Here is an 18,036-nt window from a genome sequence, read left to right on the forward strand (position 1 = left end):
CATCCCCATGGTTCCCTCATTGGTAAGTGATGGAGGTAACCTGAGCCCAGATCTATAGGCTCCATAGTCACTCACGTGAAGAAAAGAGCATGGGAGCACTGTATCTGCCTTCCTTCTTAGATTCTGATTGCGGTAGATGTGCTTTTTCCTGCCCATGCCCCTGGTTCTTCCCCTCCTCTAGTTTATGAACCTACAGCTTCATATTCTGACAGTATGATCCTTTTCTTCCTACAAAATGATCATGGATCGAGGATGAAGTGGTTCATCTCACATATTTACACATATTCAAATTCTTCACCTCCGGCTCTAACTCATAACATCAAGTAGGGCCTGCTCTCCAGTCTTTCACTTGCTCTTCTTGCATGCAATAAACACCAACTTTTGCACACCTACGTACCCCCAGGGTGGCATCTGTCATACCACACTTCCCACTATGGAGCGGGCCACCTAAGAGGTGACTGGGTCCATCCCTTGACCTCTGTGTACGATAGTGCGTGGGCCTGGAGAACTCTCAGGGTGGCATATGAGTGGTGATTCAGAGGAGTGGCTGCCAACGCATCTGAGGGCACACACCCCACCGGGCTAGGCTGAGGAGGGGCCAGCTCCTGTATTTGGCAGATGGTTTGTTTCTGGCAGCAGCAAGACTACAGCAGGCAGGGGATAGTGGAGAAATAAGGCCATGTGAAAGTAGAGTTGTCACTGTGGTTTTTAAACTCATATTTCTGCCTAAAATCCTTCAAAGGGGATAAGAACAACCCTGACCCCACTTTCACCTCTCCCCCAATCAGTTCTAGCTGAATGAAGAACAGTCCTACCTGGGACAGGAAGATGGATACAACTCAGGACAGTGGATGTCCTCAATTGATGCTTGATGCTCTTCAAAATGAGGACAACCAGGTTTGGATTTATTATCCTATTCTTGAATCCCAAAGACCATCCTTAGAGCAAAACATGCTCTTTGAAGGCCAAGGACATGGGGAAGCATGGTATCTTTAAATAACAAGGGGACGGAGTATCTCAAATTGGGTGACCTGGGGAACCAGGCAGGATGAGAATACAGAGCAGGAGGGCAGGCTGTGTGTAACTCTGCTTTGTCTGGGAGAGAAATTGCCTTCGCCAGGGAGTGGGATTTAACAGGATGTGGCCCTGACCAACCTGCTAGTGAGGCTTGTGTTAATGCCAAGGCCCCAGATTCCTACCAAGTCTTACTTTATAGCTGGCCCCAAGTTTCCCTATTTATCAGGGAAATTAATAAATAATAAAGTGAGCATTCTTTAGGTTGTGTCTTGGGAAGCAGTCCAACCAAATACAGCATGTCTGACCAGTATTGCAGGAGGGGGGTCTTCTCTCTCTGGGGGGTGTCTGTGATAAGATGTGGCTCAGACAGTCATGGGTGACCCTATTGGCTGTGACAGGCCAGGTCCTCACCCAGGGCCAGGAGTAAGGCATCAGCTTTTGGGTGTGTGTGTGAGAGTGTACATAGAAACTGTCACAACCACATCCCACATGCCATAGCAGGGCGCAGCCATTTGTTGTCCTTACCTTAACCTCCTCACCACTTGCAGAGATACTGATCCTTGATATGCTGGGTCCCTAAGGACACAGCCCAGAAACGCTCAGCAGACCTAAAGGGCACTTTTTCAACCCGGTTCCCTTTATCTGCCCCTCACATCTGGGGACCTTGGACTCCAACCAGGTCACGTCTCTGAATCACATTAATTTCTTAAGGGGAAGCAGGGGTCACGCCCAGCCATGTCTGATCTCCAGGCTTGTATTCACAAGCCCACACCACCTACCCACAGTACGCTCTTCCAGCATGTGCTCAAGGTGCATAACTTGGTCGGGGAATTTGGGATTAAAAATGAGTTATTATATTGCTACTTTCCCAAACTAAGTAAAAACCCACAACACTGAATACGATCCTGAACAACGTTTAATCTCTGATGTTTCGGAAGACACTTTAGACCTTGAAGAGCTTTAGGGCTGGACCTTTGCTGGTGACTCCTTAGGATGCTGAGTGGAGGGACAAAGGGACTGCTGGAGGGGAGGGGCATGCGGCATGGGAGCGGCATCAGGCGCTCCAGCTCTGATCTCAGTTCTGTTACTAAACAACAGAGTGACCACGATGAGTCACTTCCCTTCCCCAACAGGGTGGGACTAGAGCGTCTCTAAGGCCCCTCCCAGCTCTGATATTCTATGAATAATTAGCAGAGAATGCACTGTGCTGATTTTCCATAGGAATTGAGGAAATCAAAAAACAACTTGCAATCGTGTAGACAAAGGCCTGTAAGAGTCCCTCGGTATTTACAAAGCCTCTGGGCTTGGGCTCCCATCTCACTGTTGGCCCAGCCCTGGGGTCACTGTGCAGGCTGAGATCGGAGCAGGAAGTATAGGCACGTCAGAGCCAGAGACCACCGTAGTTTATTACTGAATTTAACAAGCCCACAGACAAAGTCCTCTCCAGTGGAGGTGTACAGTGTGGGCACTCATCCTGACTTCTCAGGCCAGCAAGAGCTCTCCTGGTATCAGTCAACCAAGAGTTTTTAGTGGCGGGGATGTGTCTGGTCCTTGGGACTAGGGACAGACAAACCAACTCCTCTTGGCCGCAGGCCCCTATCCGGGAGGCCAGAAGTGAGAGGGGGATCCAGCAAGGTCTGTGCCAGTCTCCACCCACTGCAGGGGTTCTGGGAGACCCACATTTCATGGGATCCTGCATTTGCCTACTGTCACGGGTACATCCATTGTCCCATTTGACTTTTTTTTCTCAGGCTTAGCCACCCCTCTGCACTCAGTTCTGGCTTGGCTGAGCTCTACCCGATGTAAGAAAGTTTCCAACAAGTGAGGAATTCTGAGCAATGACTCTGTGTCATATAAACAGCTTCAGTGATAGACACAGCCTATACCACACGCACACACACCCTCCTGTGGAAATCATCTTCAGGGTGGTTCACGCAGGCACTCATTGGTACAGCCACTCTGAATATAAATGTGTGCTCCAATCTCTCCCTCGGAGAGGACACTGCAGAGAAGCTGACCCCTGCCCAGCCCCTGACTTGTGAGGGGGGGTAGACTAAGTGGAGGCCTGGGTCTCTTCTCGAATAACGGGGTGCGGGAGGCGTTGTGTGGGGGTGCTGGTGGCCAGTGCCTACTTCTTCAACAGGCCCAGCTTCTTGAGAGCCTCCCTTCTTTTTTCATCAGACACGCCTTTTGGGGAGATCTTGACACTGACACAATGGGATCCAGGCAGCATGTCACGGCTCTGTCCTTGGTAAGACAGGCGCTTGGAACCCAGCTCATGCTCCGGGTCGGCCAACTTGCCCACCTGGATACCCTCGAAGTCCTTCCTGGTGCCCAAGGAGGCTGGGCGCGGCCGGGAGTTACGCAAGACGTTGGGTGAGATCTTGTCCAAGAAGGAGCCTTTTCCCAGAGAGGTGCTGGTTTTGGGGCTGCAATCTTTCTCTGCTGAGAGGTAGCTGCTCAGCCCCACGCCTGAACGCTCCAGCGTGTTGGACTTGAAGTTCATCTGTCTCAGGCCAGGGATGCTGCTCTCCTGGAGAGTCAGCCCAGAGTCTGGCTTCGGCTGAGTGAGGGGACTATTTGCCTGTGGGGCCTTAGGGATAGGAATTGGCATGGATTTGTCAGCTGGAACTTTCCCTGGAGTGGGTTCCTGGGCAGGAACCAAAACATTGCCTGGAGAAGATGGCTGAGCTGGAGCCGGACCCGGAGCTTTCACTGGAGAAGGTCCCCGCATTGGTGCTGGTGCTGGAGCCTTTCCTGTCGCTGCTGAGACCTGAGCTGGAACCACAGGCGGAGCCGGGGAAGGGGCCTGAGTGCGAGTCTCCCTGAGCCTGATGGAGGGCCTACTTAAGTGGGTGCTGGCCTCATCTTGGTCCTGGGGCAGCCCCAGCTTCTCCAGCGCTTCCCTGCGTGCTCTCCTCTGCTCCTGCAGTGATGACGAGGTGGGGCCCGAGTCTCCAGGGCCAGCCTCCGAGTGGCAAGACAGCCGGTTCTGGGGATCACTGTGGAAACCACCCCGGCTGCTCTTCAGAACAATATTTGGTGGCAGCTTCCGTGGCTTAGGGGCTGTGAGGGGAGCCAGCCGGGCATTTGGACCCCCCTCTGATGGGACATGAACATCTTCAGCTTTTGCATTCTGAGAGGACACAGCTGGAGGAGGCCGAGGTTGTCCAGGTTCCCCGGTTGAGCCTTCCTCACTGGCTTTCTGGGACATGGCCTCTGAAGTGGTCTCCCTTTTTTGCTGGAGGCTGAGTGATGTGTGGACCTGGGGCCTGGGACTCAGCTCCCCTGGCTGTCTGGGCAGGCCGCGTTGCCCACGCTGCTCTGGCTGGGTGTCCCGGAAGGCCTCTGGTGGGGGGATGAAAGCCCTGTCCAGATCAAGGGCAGCGTCCCGGGGGCCCGTCGGTGCCTGGGGGGGCTCACTGCTCTGGCCCACCTGCTCTTTCTCAGGCCCTGGGACAAGCCCGTCAGATACCCCTGGGGTGTGGCTGTTAGTCTGTGTGGTGCTTTTTCTGAGGATCTGGTTTCTGCCGATGTGGATATTTCTGGGGAGGCTGCAGGAGCCAGACCTGAGGCCCAGGCTTTGAGGCTCGGGCAGATGAGACAAGCTGAATGGAGTCACTCTTTTTGGCTCTGTTCCTTGCTGAACGGTCTCTTTCGGATGTCCTGTGAGGGTCGGGAAAACAGGCAAAGAAGAGTGCGTGGTGAGAACCCTGCTGCCGGGGGGGAAAGAAAACACCTCCCAGACTCTGATCTCTAATTAGCAATGGATGGGTTTTGTTTTTTGCGGTTTCTTTGCTCTTAAAGGGCAGAACTCTTGTTTGGATGACATTTAGACTAACAGATCAGTACTAGCAGTTTCCCTTCAACCAAGGATTAATGTTTCCTGATGGCTGGGGAAAGGGCAGCCCCAGACAGGTCCATGTTCCTGACTCAGGCTCTTTCTAACCCCCTACAGAGGCAGGGTTGGTTGGGGTTCAGGACAGTCCCTCTAGCTATCCTGGGGCCCTCAGGTAACTGAGCCCAGTGGGAGCATTCAGCATTGAACATGGTCAACAGGTGATTTGCTCTTGCCGGACCAGGCTTCTGCCTTCTTCTGCCTTCACTTTCTATAGGCACCTGGATGACTCTGTAATGGCCACAGCTGTCCCCACACCACAGAGTGACAGGGCCTCTTTTCTTCCAGCGAGTAAGCACACGTATCAGGCCCACTGGACCAGGAAGTCAGCACCAGGCAGCAGAGGAAGCCCCACGTCCCCACTTCCTCCTCTATCTCAGGGAGGGTCTAACACATTGTCAATAAATATTTGCTAAATGAATGAATAAGTGATCACAGTCCTGATACCAATGGGTCTGTCTTCAGGAGTAAAATGCCCCCCTCACCCTGGGGCATATGGCCCTGCACTCCTGGCCACACTTACGTGTCATCTTGCTTCCCGTCTACTGAGCCTCAACGCCACTCCATACTCTCTCACAAGGCCCTTGAGACGTCACCCACTGAAGTTAAGGGAGCCCTTCCCTCTTCTTATCTCCTGCAGCCTCATCCCCTGGGTCACCCAGATTAGCTCCACAGACTGACTTAGTTTTTCCAGAGCCAACCACCCACCCCACCCTGAATCTCTCCCTCACCTCTGTGGTCATATTGCTTTAGAATCTCTCCATAAGAGGATGGGTGCTGGTCAAACCCCTTTCCCTCCCAGGCCTCTGATACTTCATAGAAAGACATAGAAGGCTGGCTTATCGGCAATCCCTCCTTCCCTGCAGGGACAACAAGGCTTTATTCCAGCCATGAGAATGCAGAGGAGAGCATTTGTTCCTCCTTCTGCCTGTGACCCTTAGAGCAGAGGGCAGACAAGATGGAGAGTGGCCAGAGGATGTACTGCTTTTTTGGGGGTTTTATTTTTTGGTTTTTTTTGACCTCACAGCATGTGGGGGGGATCTTAGTTCCCCGAACTGGGATCGAACCCGGGCCCTCTGCAGTGGAAGCACAGAATCCTAACCGCTGGACCTCCAAGGAAGTCCCCTTTTTTGATTTTTTTAGACACTCTCTCTTACCCTGGGCGGCAGGCTGGGTCGTGGGCAGTGTTCGGGGACCTCGGGGAGTTGTGGCTTGCCCAGACTTGTCAGTGGACAGTCCACCGTCAGCCTCGGTGTCCAATGAGCCAATGGTTTTCTCTAAGAAGAGCAGACACTCCTTCTCTTCAGCGGACAGGAAGTCGTAGCTGCTGTCACTCTAGAGCGAGGAGAGGGCGCTGTGAGAGGTAGCTCCCCAGAAACTGGCGGGGCCCGAGAACCACCCCGCACTGGGAAGGATTGCTGAAGAACTGGAAACCTCTCCATCATGCCACTCGGCAGACCTGCTGGAGTTGCTTCCTGAAACTGCAGGCACCAAGGAGGGCAGAGACTGTGGGCTGCTGTCCCAGTAGCACCCAGCTGGGCAGGCAGATGGCAAATGACCTTTCTTTTGTTCACTCCTGGGTGGAATGCTTAGGGGCAAAGATCAGAAGCAGTCCCAGGTTCTAATTCCACTTCTTCTGTGTAACCTATGTCAAGTATCTCATTTCGCATGTCTCCAATGTTGTTCTAAACTATATGGGCAGCATAATGATTTGACCTTAAACTTGAATGGTATTGCTTTTAGCTTTTCAAAGTACTTCTGCATTCTTGATCTGGCATGTCAAGGACAGTATGAGGACAAACAGGAAAGACAGCCAATTTATCATGACTAGTCACAGATCAATTTACTAAATAATTTACACTTGACTTTGAAATGCATTCCATACAGGATTTTTTTTTCCCTTTTGTGTATTTACTTTCTTGATAGCATTTGGCTCTGGCTAACATTCAAAAACGTGTGCATTTATTTCTTAAGCACATATTAACTTAAGGGAGGAAGGTGGAGAAACTGGTATGGGGTGAGGGGAAAGCAACTTAGTATTAAATATTAAGTAGAAATTAAAATAAATAATTTTCATTATGAGAAGGCACATAGGAGTGTTTGGGAGAACAGGTGAGGCCATTTCAGATGGTTACTGCCTATGTTCTACAAGGCTAGGAAGATCCATGGAATAACCACTCTCCAAAGTTGAAGGTTGAAGGGAGGACCAAAAGGGCAGATGGGAATATAGGAAATTTGGCCTGAGTCCCTTCCTGCCGTCTCTACCCCTCTTCCTATTATTGGAGATACTTCAGAGTTATATATTTTCCAGACCCACTCAGATGTCCAGGAAAGATTTTGAGAAAGCCCTAAAAAATCTTAGGGGGAGGGGAGATGGTTGTTGGAATAACTTCTCCAGTTCCCCAGGCTCCTTAAAGAATCATCTGTCAGTTGACTGAGGGAGGCTTACATTGTAAAGGGAAGTCCCGAATACAGCCCTTGGAAGCCTTGATGCAGACCCCAGAGGTTCCCTAAACAAAATCTTCTCTACTGCCCTCTTCCTACTAAAATAGTCTTCCAAAACTCCAATTCTGAATTTCTCCTTTATGGATGATTCACTTTGAAAACCTTTAATCCCTGTCACATTCTGTGTCCAGTGGTATGTAACTACTCATGTTGGCCTCTGCTTAACAGAAACTGAACGTGGTCTGTGAGGTCCCATCATCTAGGGTTAAAAAGAAATTATCTACAGATTGTCTGCACTTTAGGTTTTTTGTGTGCTGTGTGCTGCTTTTTCTACTTCATTTTTACATATCTAAACTCACCGACTATATCAAACATCTTTGACATTCGGTAGAGATCATTACGATCCTTAAATTATCAAATACCTCTACGTATAGCATACAGAACAATAAAGTATAAATTCTCAAGGGTTATTATGTATGTGATGAGTACCCATAACAAAGGAATGCTTACATTTGGACATAGGACAGATTTACTCTGTCACACCAACCTTATAAGAATTGAGATTTAAATTCATGCCCAGAAAAATTACAGTTTATTACATGTCACTCACAAATAGTTAAACACAGTGACTTTGGAAAATTCTCAGTCTCTACTTACAGATAGGCTATTTCTTTTCTACATAGAAGCACGTGCTAAGTGCTTTACATGCATTTCATTTACTCACCTCAAGAACCCTATGAATTTGGTATTAATATTATGCCCATCTTAAAACTGAAACTGAAGCTTAGAGAAATTAAGTAATTTGTCCAAGGTCATAGAGCTTATAAGTAGAGAACCCAGATCTGTTTGGCTCCAGAACCCAGGCTCTTAACTGCTCCGTGCTCTTTGATCTTTGTAAAAGATGGAAGTAACGCTGTTCTTTGCAGAGGACTTCAGGAATCCACGTGCTACAAGGATCTATGTTCTAGTTTCCACCGTGACCTCAGATCACTGACCCACTCTCTCATCTCAATTAAACCACCCAACCTAATGAAAACTGGGAAAAACTCTCATTTGTCCTATTACTCTCTGGGGTTGTCCCACTCTATTCTCTGTAGAACCAGGGGTGACTCAGAGGCAGAATACCAACTGGTGTGATTCACTCCCTGACAAGGAAGATGAAAGACAAGGAGCAGTGAGCAAGGATGGTGGTGGGTAGGGCAGGGCAGGGCAGGGGTGCGGAGAGCGGGCCAGGCTGCAGACAGAAAGTACGTACAGATCCAGAGAGGGTGGAGGTGGTGCTCATCATGCTATCGCAGCTGCCAATGTGGGTCACGGGTTCCAAGCCAGGCCCTGCTGGCCACAGCTCTCTCTCGGGCATCGCCTGAAGCAAGGTGCAGGGGTGGTGAAAGGGGCTCTCAGAGGGGAAGCGAAGGGAAGTGAAGAATGTCCCAGGCCGGGCCTGAAAAGAGAAGAATCAAAGCCATGTGTGAGCTGAGCCAGGCTCCAGCAAGGCTCTGCCCAGGCCCTGGAGCAGCATGGCAGCAGGGACACCAAGCAAACAGAGAGCTGGAAGGGGCCATGCTCAGCCATGACCCAAACCCAAATCCCCAGCCTGCAGGGGGACACATAAGCTGGACATGTAAGGACGCATAAGCTGGCTTACATACATGCAGAAGGTCAGACTTAGGTGGTGGAGAAGCAGTCTAGTCAGAAAAGAGATTCCATCATTTCTCTTGGTCACGTTTTTTTTCTCTGAACCAGGGAGCTTAACCTACATTTTCATTACTATAAACACTACATATTACAGGGGTTAAAGCTTGGGTTCTGGAGGTAGCTGGATCTGGGTTCCAATTCCAGTTCCACCATTTAAAGTGTTGTGACGAGGCAAATTACTCTTTGAATCTGTTTTTCTTCATTAAATAGGGTTAATAGTAAGACTAAATGAGAACCGATAGCACAGTTTAGTTTGTAGTAAGTAAGCAAACACTTAAAGAATAAATGAGTAACTACTACTGTTTTTGTAATAAGAAAAAGACAAGATCCATCTCGGATCAAAGTAGACTGAAGCAAGGGAAATAAAAGCTTTTTTTTTTTTTAAAAAAAGGAACAGGGCCCGTAATAGTACCTACCTTAAAGGGTTTCTGTGACTATAGAATGAAATACTCCACGGAAAACACTTTGCGCAGTGCACGGCCCTGTAACAGTCAGCTGCTACCATAGCCACATCATCAGCACCATCACGATGACCCCCACCCCAGCCACCGTCATCCCCCTGGTCTGGGAGGGATGTGCATGGCACCCCAGTGGTTGACGGAAACCCAGGTTCCCTCTTGTATATCACCCTCCTGATGTTGCATTTATTCCCAACGAGATTCCCTAATCTGTGTCAAATGGACAAGAGCAACGTTCTAGGTAGCTTTCTCCCAACTCCAACTCATAGGGAAAGAACAGTTTCAAGTTCATCGTGCCAACAGAAATAGCAAAGGAAGGTAGTGCCCTCTTCCTTCAGGGAATCCCAGGGATTTTCATATTCCTGTTTGTGGGAAAAACTCCACCAGAGCTGGAAAGGCCAAAGGTGACTCCCCTATGCTCAAATGAAATTCTAGAAGAATTAAGATTAAAAGACAGTTCTAAGATCAAGTAGGGACCTGGGGGAAGAGCTAGAATTAGAGTATACTTTGTCTGATTCTGAATCCATATTTTCCCCACAATGCCATGCTTTATTTTCTACCATCTTTCCCACCTTCTGACTACTAGGTAAAATGTCCTGGAAAATTGGGTTTTATTTGAGATCTTGAGACTTGGGCTTTAGATTCCAAGGCGGGTTGTCTTTTTTGCCTCTGCCAATAATTGCTTCCAGTGCCAAAGTCAGGTTTGGGCTGTGCTGGGTGAGTCAGTCTGCCAACCATCTAGAGCTGACAAACACAAGGCCTCACAGAGCTCCCCTCCTGCTTGGAAGGAGAGTCTCCTTCAACTGGGGCAGGTAGGGAGGGGGCAGGACAATGGGGAAGGAAGAGGTAAGATCCATTATGGGCAAGACACATGTAGTTCACGCGGGTCCAAAGCCTCTCAGGAGAGAGAGGGAGAACCAGAGGGGACAGAGATACCAAAGAAACCCAGTGATAAATCAACATGGGGTAAGATAACTCCTGGGATTCCTTTATGAGGTTAGTTCCCCATTATCCAGAATCCCAAAGAAACAGAAATGTGAGAAGTCATGTGGATGAAGTTCAGTCACCTCAGCTAGCCTCTCCATTAATGACTGTCTAGGTTCCAAAAGTACTAACTCATTCCTAAAATTCTGAAGGGTTGAGACCACTACAACAAAGAGGATCCATTTCTCGTTAGCCTAGGCACACAGAAGGCATTCAAAAAATGTTAATGAATAAACGTCATTTGTTCTAGTGTCTACTGAGTTGACAGTAGAACTCAGTAGACAGTAGAACTAGTTGAACTGTTGGAAGTTCTCTTTTTTGGCTTCTACCCTATTACCGTAATCTCTTTAAAAAAAATTTTTTTTTAAATAAATTTACTTATTTTATTTATTTATTTTTTGGTGCATTGGGTCTTTGTTGCTACACGCAGGCTTTCTCTAGTTGTGGTGAGCAGGGGCTACTCTTCGTTGCGGTGCGCGGGCTTCTCATTGCAGTGGCTTCCCTTGTTGTGGAGCATGGGCTCTAGGCATGTGGGCTTCACAAGCTGCAGCACACGGGCTTAGCTGCTTTGCGGCATGTGGGATCTTCCTGGACCAGGGCTCGAACCCATGTCCGGCAGGCAGATTCTTAACCACTGTGCCACCAGGGAAGCCCCATGTAAGCTCTTTTTTAATATTTTGTTTCCCAGAAAATATATGGCTTAATGGAATTTGGGCAATGCTTTCAGTTACACTAACATTTATGAGTACCTAATAGGCATGGGGCATGCAAAACTTTGTTAAGACAAAGGTATTGTTTCCAAGAAGTCAGTGTAGATCCAAGGGTCTGTTTTTTTGGCTCTAGTTTTCCTATCTGTTACACTGGGGCAGTAACTATTAAAAGTGACGCACTGTAGAATGTTCTCTGTGAATGGATGAGCAGATGCTACCTTTCCCTTTCAGAGAAAAATGACTACCCTTGTTCTTCCAAGCACACTTTGGACTTTACAGTGGTGTGCTAGCCTCTCCTCCCTCCCAGGGCAGCCTAACACATTCTCACTTTGGAACAAAGGATGGCCTGAAGCAGCTGGAAGAGACAGAAACAATATGAACAGCATTGCTTTAAAAAACATACCAGGGTATAGCTTACAAAGTGCTTTCAGATAACCTGATACCTTAGGCAGGATGTGGCATTTTCTCCATTTGACAGATGCAAAAGCTGGGGCTCTTTCTACCTCCCCTTCCTATGGGAAGTAGGAAATGATTTATAACTGCATCTGTTGGGCAGCCTGTGGCTCCCAGCCCTTCTAGAGGGCATTACAGCAGCTGTCCAGAGGCAAGAGGGCCGGGTACCTAAAGAAGGGCCACTGGCCACGTCTGACTAAACACTGAAAGCCCTAAGACCACTCTTCTCTGATTCAGATTTATGCATCCAGGCCAGCTTTTTGTCCCCACAATAGCTATTTCCAGAATAAGGAAAAGACACCAAATGCCACTGAAGCTCAAGTCATAGGCACAACGAAATCACTGCAGAGATTAACCTGAACCTGAAACCGAAGCTGAATGAGCTCTAAGGTGCTCACACCTCATCTCCACACCTAGTGTCCTGACCCTAAAAGTCTGAACCATAAAGACATCTTCTCTTCTTCTCACCACTCTCTCCTTCCCTCACCAGTCTGACCTGACCTGGAGGCTGAATTTCCTTCCACCAACTTTACAACCTTGAAACTTGGGGGCTATTTCAGGGCAGCCATTGAAACCTGAGGTATTTCTACTTGATAAGAAGCCTGAACAGCATGCAAAACACTCAAGGTGAGAGTTGTGTATTTTTTAACCCTTGACCTCTTTGGGCAGCTTGAGGGGAGGAGGGAACAGGTTAAGCAATGTGCACAGCCTATATCGGGGCCACCCATGCAAAGGTACATTAAATATTAACTACTCCCTGAAACCAGCCAAGCCTTGGAGGAGAGTAAATAAATGGCATGTGGAACTCTGGCATCTGGAGGGGGTGGGGTGGGAAGAGGGCTCCAGCTCCACTCCTGTTTGGCTTCTCTGTACCATCTGAACAGACCCGAGGCCCCCTTATCACCCTCTTCCTGTGAGCCCATTCCTATATCCTCCAAGAGCTGAGCTCTCTCCCCAGTGGTCAAAGAGGTTTCCTGTTTCTCTTAGACCGGGTGCCTCTGCTTTTTGCTGACCACCCAAAATGTGCCTTGGGCTGGAGAACATCCTAAGGAAAAGGCCAAGAAGACTAAAAGTTGCACTGTGTGTGTATCCCTCTCCACAAGCACATGGGCAATTTTCTGTTTGTGTTTAAGCAATGATATAATCGCCTCTTTCACCAGTGGGTTTGAGGGAGAGGGTGGGTGGAAATATCACCTGCACAGAAGAACTTTGCTTGACACTGCAGCTTACCTTTATTGCTGACGAGGTCGCCATGTATGGCAGCCCTCAGTCAGTGAGCTTGGCGGACTGGTTCTGTGGTGTGGGCTGAGCTAAATGAAGCCTAAAGCTTCAGTTGCTAGGACGAAACCCAATATATTCACTCAGGGCTTGTGTGCCAGGCCCTGGGATCCTGGCACTGGGTCTTCCCACTTCCCTCTTTCTGGAAGCAGGAGGAAAAGGGGAGAAGTTAGGGACCAGAGTGTTAATCCCCACAAGCTGGATGGCGGAGAGCTGACTTGCTACTCTGACTTGATTTCTACACCCAGCGTCCTTGTGCAGGGAATCCGGCCACACAGACTGCCAACTGGGACACCCGAAGGAAGTCAAAGCAAAACCACAACACTGGTCCGGTTCTCCTCTCTGGACTCTGCCACACTGCTTTGGCCTGAGCCCCACTCGGAATTCCTACTAGACTCAACATGCTACCAGGAAATATTAATGTAGGTGAGGCCCCGGTACAGTTGAGTAGCTTCCTGCTTGCCAGTCCCTGTGTCTATTAACAGGCAAAGTCAGAAATTTAATGAAGCTGAACTCAAATAGGCTTGACTTTGCAACTAGACTATCCGTGGGTTTTCCAGAGATGAGCTGGTAGCCTGAGCTGGCATTTTCCCAATGTAACCAAATCTCACACACCCTTACAAAAACATAGCATAGCTCACATCTTACACACCCATCCACAAAGAGCTCCATTATCACACTACCATTACTGAACACACACACACACACACACACACACACACACACGCTGCACCCTTCGTTTAAATAACAATAGACATTGAGTTCATAAAGCCATGAGAAATTTGCCTGTTAGAATGGAAAACCAAAGCACTTTTCTTCCCCAGGTGATTTTCCATTTTGACCTCCTCTAACAATTCTCTTCCAAAATCACAGTGCAACTTCAATTATTCAGAGATGGAAATTTCTAAAACAAATCTGTTTTCTTGTTGTCAGCACAATATGCTCATCCAACCTAAACAGGCAGATGAAAAAAAAAATGTGTCTCAGCCTGGGTCTCCACTAAGACACTCCAGTCTCAAGAAGCTGCCAACTCACTTTGATCCCGTATTGGACACAGGGAGTTGAGGAACAGAGAGGAAAGACCCCCACCTGGTGTATAAAGGGCTCCCCGCAACTCTGTAGCTCTGACTTCCCATGAAGCCCCCCCCCCCCCCACCTTGCTGCAGAATAAGCAATAGTTAGTTGGTTAGGAATTAACTCACCTTCACTGGGCGGTGGGCTGAAGAGAGGAAAGGAATACCCTTATATTTCAAAGGGCAGAGACGGAGACAGAGACTGCTTCCCCTGCTTCCTACTGTTTTCTTCTTTTGACCTCTCCCTGACTTACCTAGACAGGTAAAATCTTCATCCGCGCTGCCTCACCCCACCCTAGCAACTGACACTCAGCCAATCCCAGCCCTCCCTCCCTACTTTTCATTCCAGCTGTTTATCCAGGGAGGGCGTGGGAGGGGATGGCACAGGGCGGTGCTGCTCTCACTTAGCCAATCGTCTCTTGCCCTCCCTTCGCCAATCGTCTCTTGCCCTCCCTTCCTCGTTGAGAGCCAATAAAGAGCCTTTAATAATAGAGGAGGGCTGGAAGGAGGGGGACCGGTTTGGGCTGAGACTGGACGTAAGGAGAGTCGGCATGTTATTTAAAAAAATATAATGTTATAAAGAAACACAGTCCACTAGGCAGTATGCTTTTCCGTGTGTCTGTTTGAAACTTGATTTTCTATCTATAACTGCCTTCTTCCTCTCGAAGTATTCCCCTGAGTTCTGCAAGTTAAAATCCTTTGTGGCCAGTTTTGCTACCCGGTTTTTTAGCTTTTCAGAGTCACTGTCATCCTCAAGCTTTTTCCTAGCGGCTCACAATCCTAGCAACTCCACTTAGGACCACAGAAAAAGGCGTCTAAGGCAAGAGATGCTGGCACTGAGACAACCATTGCCCTACAGTTTGCCAACGACCTTCTTGGCCTCATTTACTTCTGGGGGAAATAAAACCATTTTCTCCCCCAAGAGGTCCCTGTTCTGATGAAAAAGCGACTGGACAGCCTTGAGGGAGGGAACATGCGTGCTGTCATTTGGGTCTCTGGTCCCTTTTAGCTGTGCATGGAAGGTAGCAATGAATATTAAGAAATGAAAACAAAAGAAGCTACCAACCAGTTTAGCAACTCCTATCTCCTTCCAGTAGCCGGTTTCTGGCACCTGTAGTTAAAACAACCAGAAGAGAGTAAGGAGAAGAGAGTAGTTGGAAGAACCCAAAAGTCAGGAAGGAATCTTCCTCCAGGAATGGAAGCCACTTTCACCAGATGTGCCTTTTGCTTGGAAGCTGGTTTTTCCTGGATATATGTTATCCTCAATACCAGAGGGCAGAAAGAAAAAATCAATGCACATAGTAATCGCCAACATTTATTAAGCTCTTGCTATGCACTGGGAATTGTGCTGTGCTAAGCATTTCATGCATCATTTCATTTACTCTTTATCTGAACTACAGAATGTAGGCACTATTAATATACAAATTTTACAAAGAGGTTAAATAACTTGCTCAAGATCTTGTAGCTATGATGTGGCAGAGCAGGGATTTCAACTCAGGCAGTTTGACATCAAGCTTGCCATCTATCAGCATGATGCCAATCAGCCTCTATTTTGGAGAAAAATCCCAAGTAGGAAACATGAAATACACAGATAATGTGCAGGTCTAATTCTAATAACTAGATTTATCCTGTCTTGTCTCATTTCTGTCTTGTAGCTATTCATGTCTTTTTTTTTTTTTTTTTTTTTTGCGGTACGCGGGCCTCTCACTGTTGTGGCCTCTCCCGTTGCGGAGCACAGGCTCAGCGGCCATGGCTCACGGGCCCAGCCAGTCCGCGGCATGTGGGATCTTCCCGGACCGGGGCACGAACCCGTGTCCCCTGCATCGGCAGGCGGACTCTTAACCACTGCGCCACCAGGGAAGCTCTATTCATGTCTTTTATAACAAGATGACACATGGCTTTCATCTTTTCTCTGTGTGGTCTCTGCAATGTGATCACTGCAGAAGTGCAGTGACCCTGGGGCTTAGGTACAGAAGAGGTAGGGCAGGACTAGTGAGGAGAAAGGAGGTTTGAGGAAGCCTGGAATAATTCAGCACCCTATCAGCGGCATGTGGATAACAGAACTGATCGAACATTTAAGGAGGATGACCTCTCTTCCTGATGTGTCATTCAAACATGTATGATGTCATAATACTAACAAAACAGGAAGTTACAAATCAGAAGTTCAATGCAACTAGTGTTACACCCATGGATGGAGTCACTGAAGTTCATCAAGCTTCATAGGTGTGTGATTTGAACATTTGCTAAAAAAATGAATTGACTTGTGAGCATTAACCTCAAAGATGAGAGGAGGCACAGTCTTGTTTGTGAACAGTTTTTCCGTTTATAATAAAAGTAGAATAATTAGGAAGGGCCCCTATGTTTTCCCAGGTAGTAGTAGGGACATAGACAAAATGATCTTTCTGTTACTCTTTCCTTTTTCTTTTTTCTTTTTCTTTTTTTTGTGGTACACGGGCCTCTCACTGTTGTGGCCTCTCCCGTTGCGGAACACAGGCTCCGGACACGCAGGCTCAGCAGCCATGGCTCACGGGCCCAGCCGCTCCGCGGCATGTGAGATCTTCCCGGACTGGGGCACGAACCCGTGTCCCCTGCATCGGCAGGCGGACTCTCAAGCACTGCGCCACCAGGGAAGCTCCTCTTTCCTTTTTTTAACATCTCTTTTTAAAAATTATGAAATATTTCAGATATTCTGGCATAAAAACACCACTGTACCTAATACCCAGTTCAAGAAATAGAACATTAACATTACAGTTCAAGCTGCTAACAAACTTTGCTCCCCACTCCTTCCTGCCTCCTCAAAACAGACATACACCCCCAGCTGAAATAAATCACTATTCTGAATTTGGTGTTTTTCATTCTCCGTATCTTTAAATGTTTTGCTTGGAATCTTTCTTCGTTTTGATTTGCTTTCTTTATTTTTGGCTTGGAGAAATACCAAGTCTCGGGACTTCCCTGGTGGCGCAGTGGTTAAGAATCCGCCTGCCAATGCAGGGGACACGGGTTCGAGCCCTGGTCCGGGAAGATCCCACATGCCCCGGAGCATCTAAGCCTGCACGCCACAACTACTGAGCCTGCGCTCTAGAGCCCGTGAGCCACAACTACTGAAGCCCGTGTGCCTAGAGCCCGTGATCTGCTTCAAGAGAAGATCTGCTTTCAAGAGAAGCAATGAGAAGCTGCGCACCACAGCAAAGAGTAGCCCCTGCTCGCTGCAACTAGAGAAAGCCCGCATACAGCAGTGAAGACCCAACGCAGCCAAAAATAAATAAATAAATTTACTAAAAAAAAAAAAAAAAAAAAGAAAGAAATACCAAGTCTCTAAGGTTCCAAGAGAATTGAGAAGGAGGTCTGGACCAGGGGAAAGAGAGGATTTCCCAAGTCAGAAACCTGAGAGACTAAGGCTCCCTGGTTGATGTAGATCATCATTTGAGGAGCAGTGTGTGTTGTTGCTCTTTGTATATGAATTCCTATTTGATGACCTGACCGTGGAATCTAATTACAGTCCAGTCCACCTGACTCATTTGTGTCCTCACTCCTTCTCCATCCTTGCATGCTGTTGTGGTGCAGTCATCTTCTCAACTGTCCGAAACTAGTTTATTTCCTTTCTCAGTACCACCTCCCCATTGAGGCAACTCACTTCCCCTACACACAAACACACACACACCACCTTAAAACCGAAATATACCACAATCAGTCATTGGTCAATCTTTCCTCTTTGGGCCCCTTATAAAGTTGGACTCTGCAAAATACAGTGGACCTCCACTCTAACCATTCATGATACTTATTCATTCATATTACAGTCACATCCTAGCCGTGCTTTTCTTTTCCTTTTCCTCTCCAAAGGAAAAATGAAGTTACTTTGAACATGTATTATCACCAGCCCTAGGAAATGCTGGGTACCCACTATGTTCATGGTGTAGGGCATGGTAGTCCGTGCTGGGTCTCTGAATGTACTTCTGTTGGGGAGAGGGAAGGTTTTATTCTTCAAGTAGTAGCGAGAACTTGCTTTAAAGAGAGAACAGTTGGGA

The 18,036-nt window shown here is 47.9% G+C and overlaps 1 protein-coding gene across 4 annotated transcripts; it reads right to left on the reverse strand.

The window, feature by feature from the left end:
• Positions 1-1,915: 1,915 nt before the first annotated feature.
• C1H1orf116 (chromosome 1 C1orf116 homolog) lies at positions 1,916-14,336 on the reverse strand. Of its 4 annotated transcripts, none has more exons than XM_089908842.1 (5): positions 14,141-14,336; positions 13,725-13,890; positions 8,616-8,801; positions 6,073-6,250; positions 1,916-4,683 (listed from the first exon to the last, which is right to left on the reverse strand). In XM_089908842.1, the coding sequence occupies exons 3-5, from the start codon at positions 8,718-8,720 to the stop codon at positions 3,146-3,148; spliced, it is 1,821 nt and encodes a 606-aa protein (XP_089764968.1). In that variant the 5' UTR covers positions 8,721-8,801; positions 13,725-13,890; positions 14,141-14,336; the 3' UTR covers positions 1,916-3,145. The 4 variants fall into 4 exon arrangements, with proteins under 4 accessions (XP_089764968.1, XP_089764966.1, XP_022449254.1 ...); XM_089908840.1 differs by lacking the exon at positions 13,725-13,890 and adding an exon at positions 12,891-13,080 and having other exon boundaries at positions 14,141-14,155; XM_022593546.3 differs by lacking the exon at positions 13,725-13,890.
• Between the last annotated feature and the right edge of the window lie 3,700 nt (positions 14,337-18,036).

Source organism: Delphinapterus leucas, chromosome 1 (genome assembly GCF_059928025.1).
Source record: "Delphinapterus leucas isolate spDelLeu-1000000601 "Yukka" chromosome 1, BTC_Dleu_Yukka2, whole genome shotgun sequence".
NCBI classification, from domain to species: Eukaryota; Metazoa; Chordata; class Mammalia; order Artiodactyla; family Monodontidae; genus Delphinapterus; species Delphinapterus leucas.

Bases quoted from the DNA above. Each gene is read 5' to 3' on its own strand.
- C1H1orf116 (XM_089908840.1), bottom strand. From the start codon at position 12,914: ATGGCGACCTCGTCAGCAATAAAG. The intron at 6,251-8,615 runs GTACGTACTTTC...TCCTCGCTCTAG, and splicing joins CCTCCACCCTCTCTGGATCT to AGTGACAGCAGCTACGACTT. The intron at 4,684-6,072 runs GTAAGAGAGAGT...CGACCCTCACAG, and splicing joins GACCCAGCCTGCCGCCCAGG to GACATCCGAAAGAGACCGTT.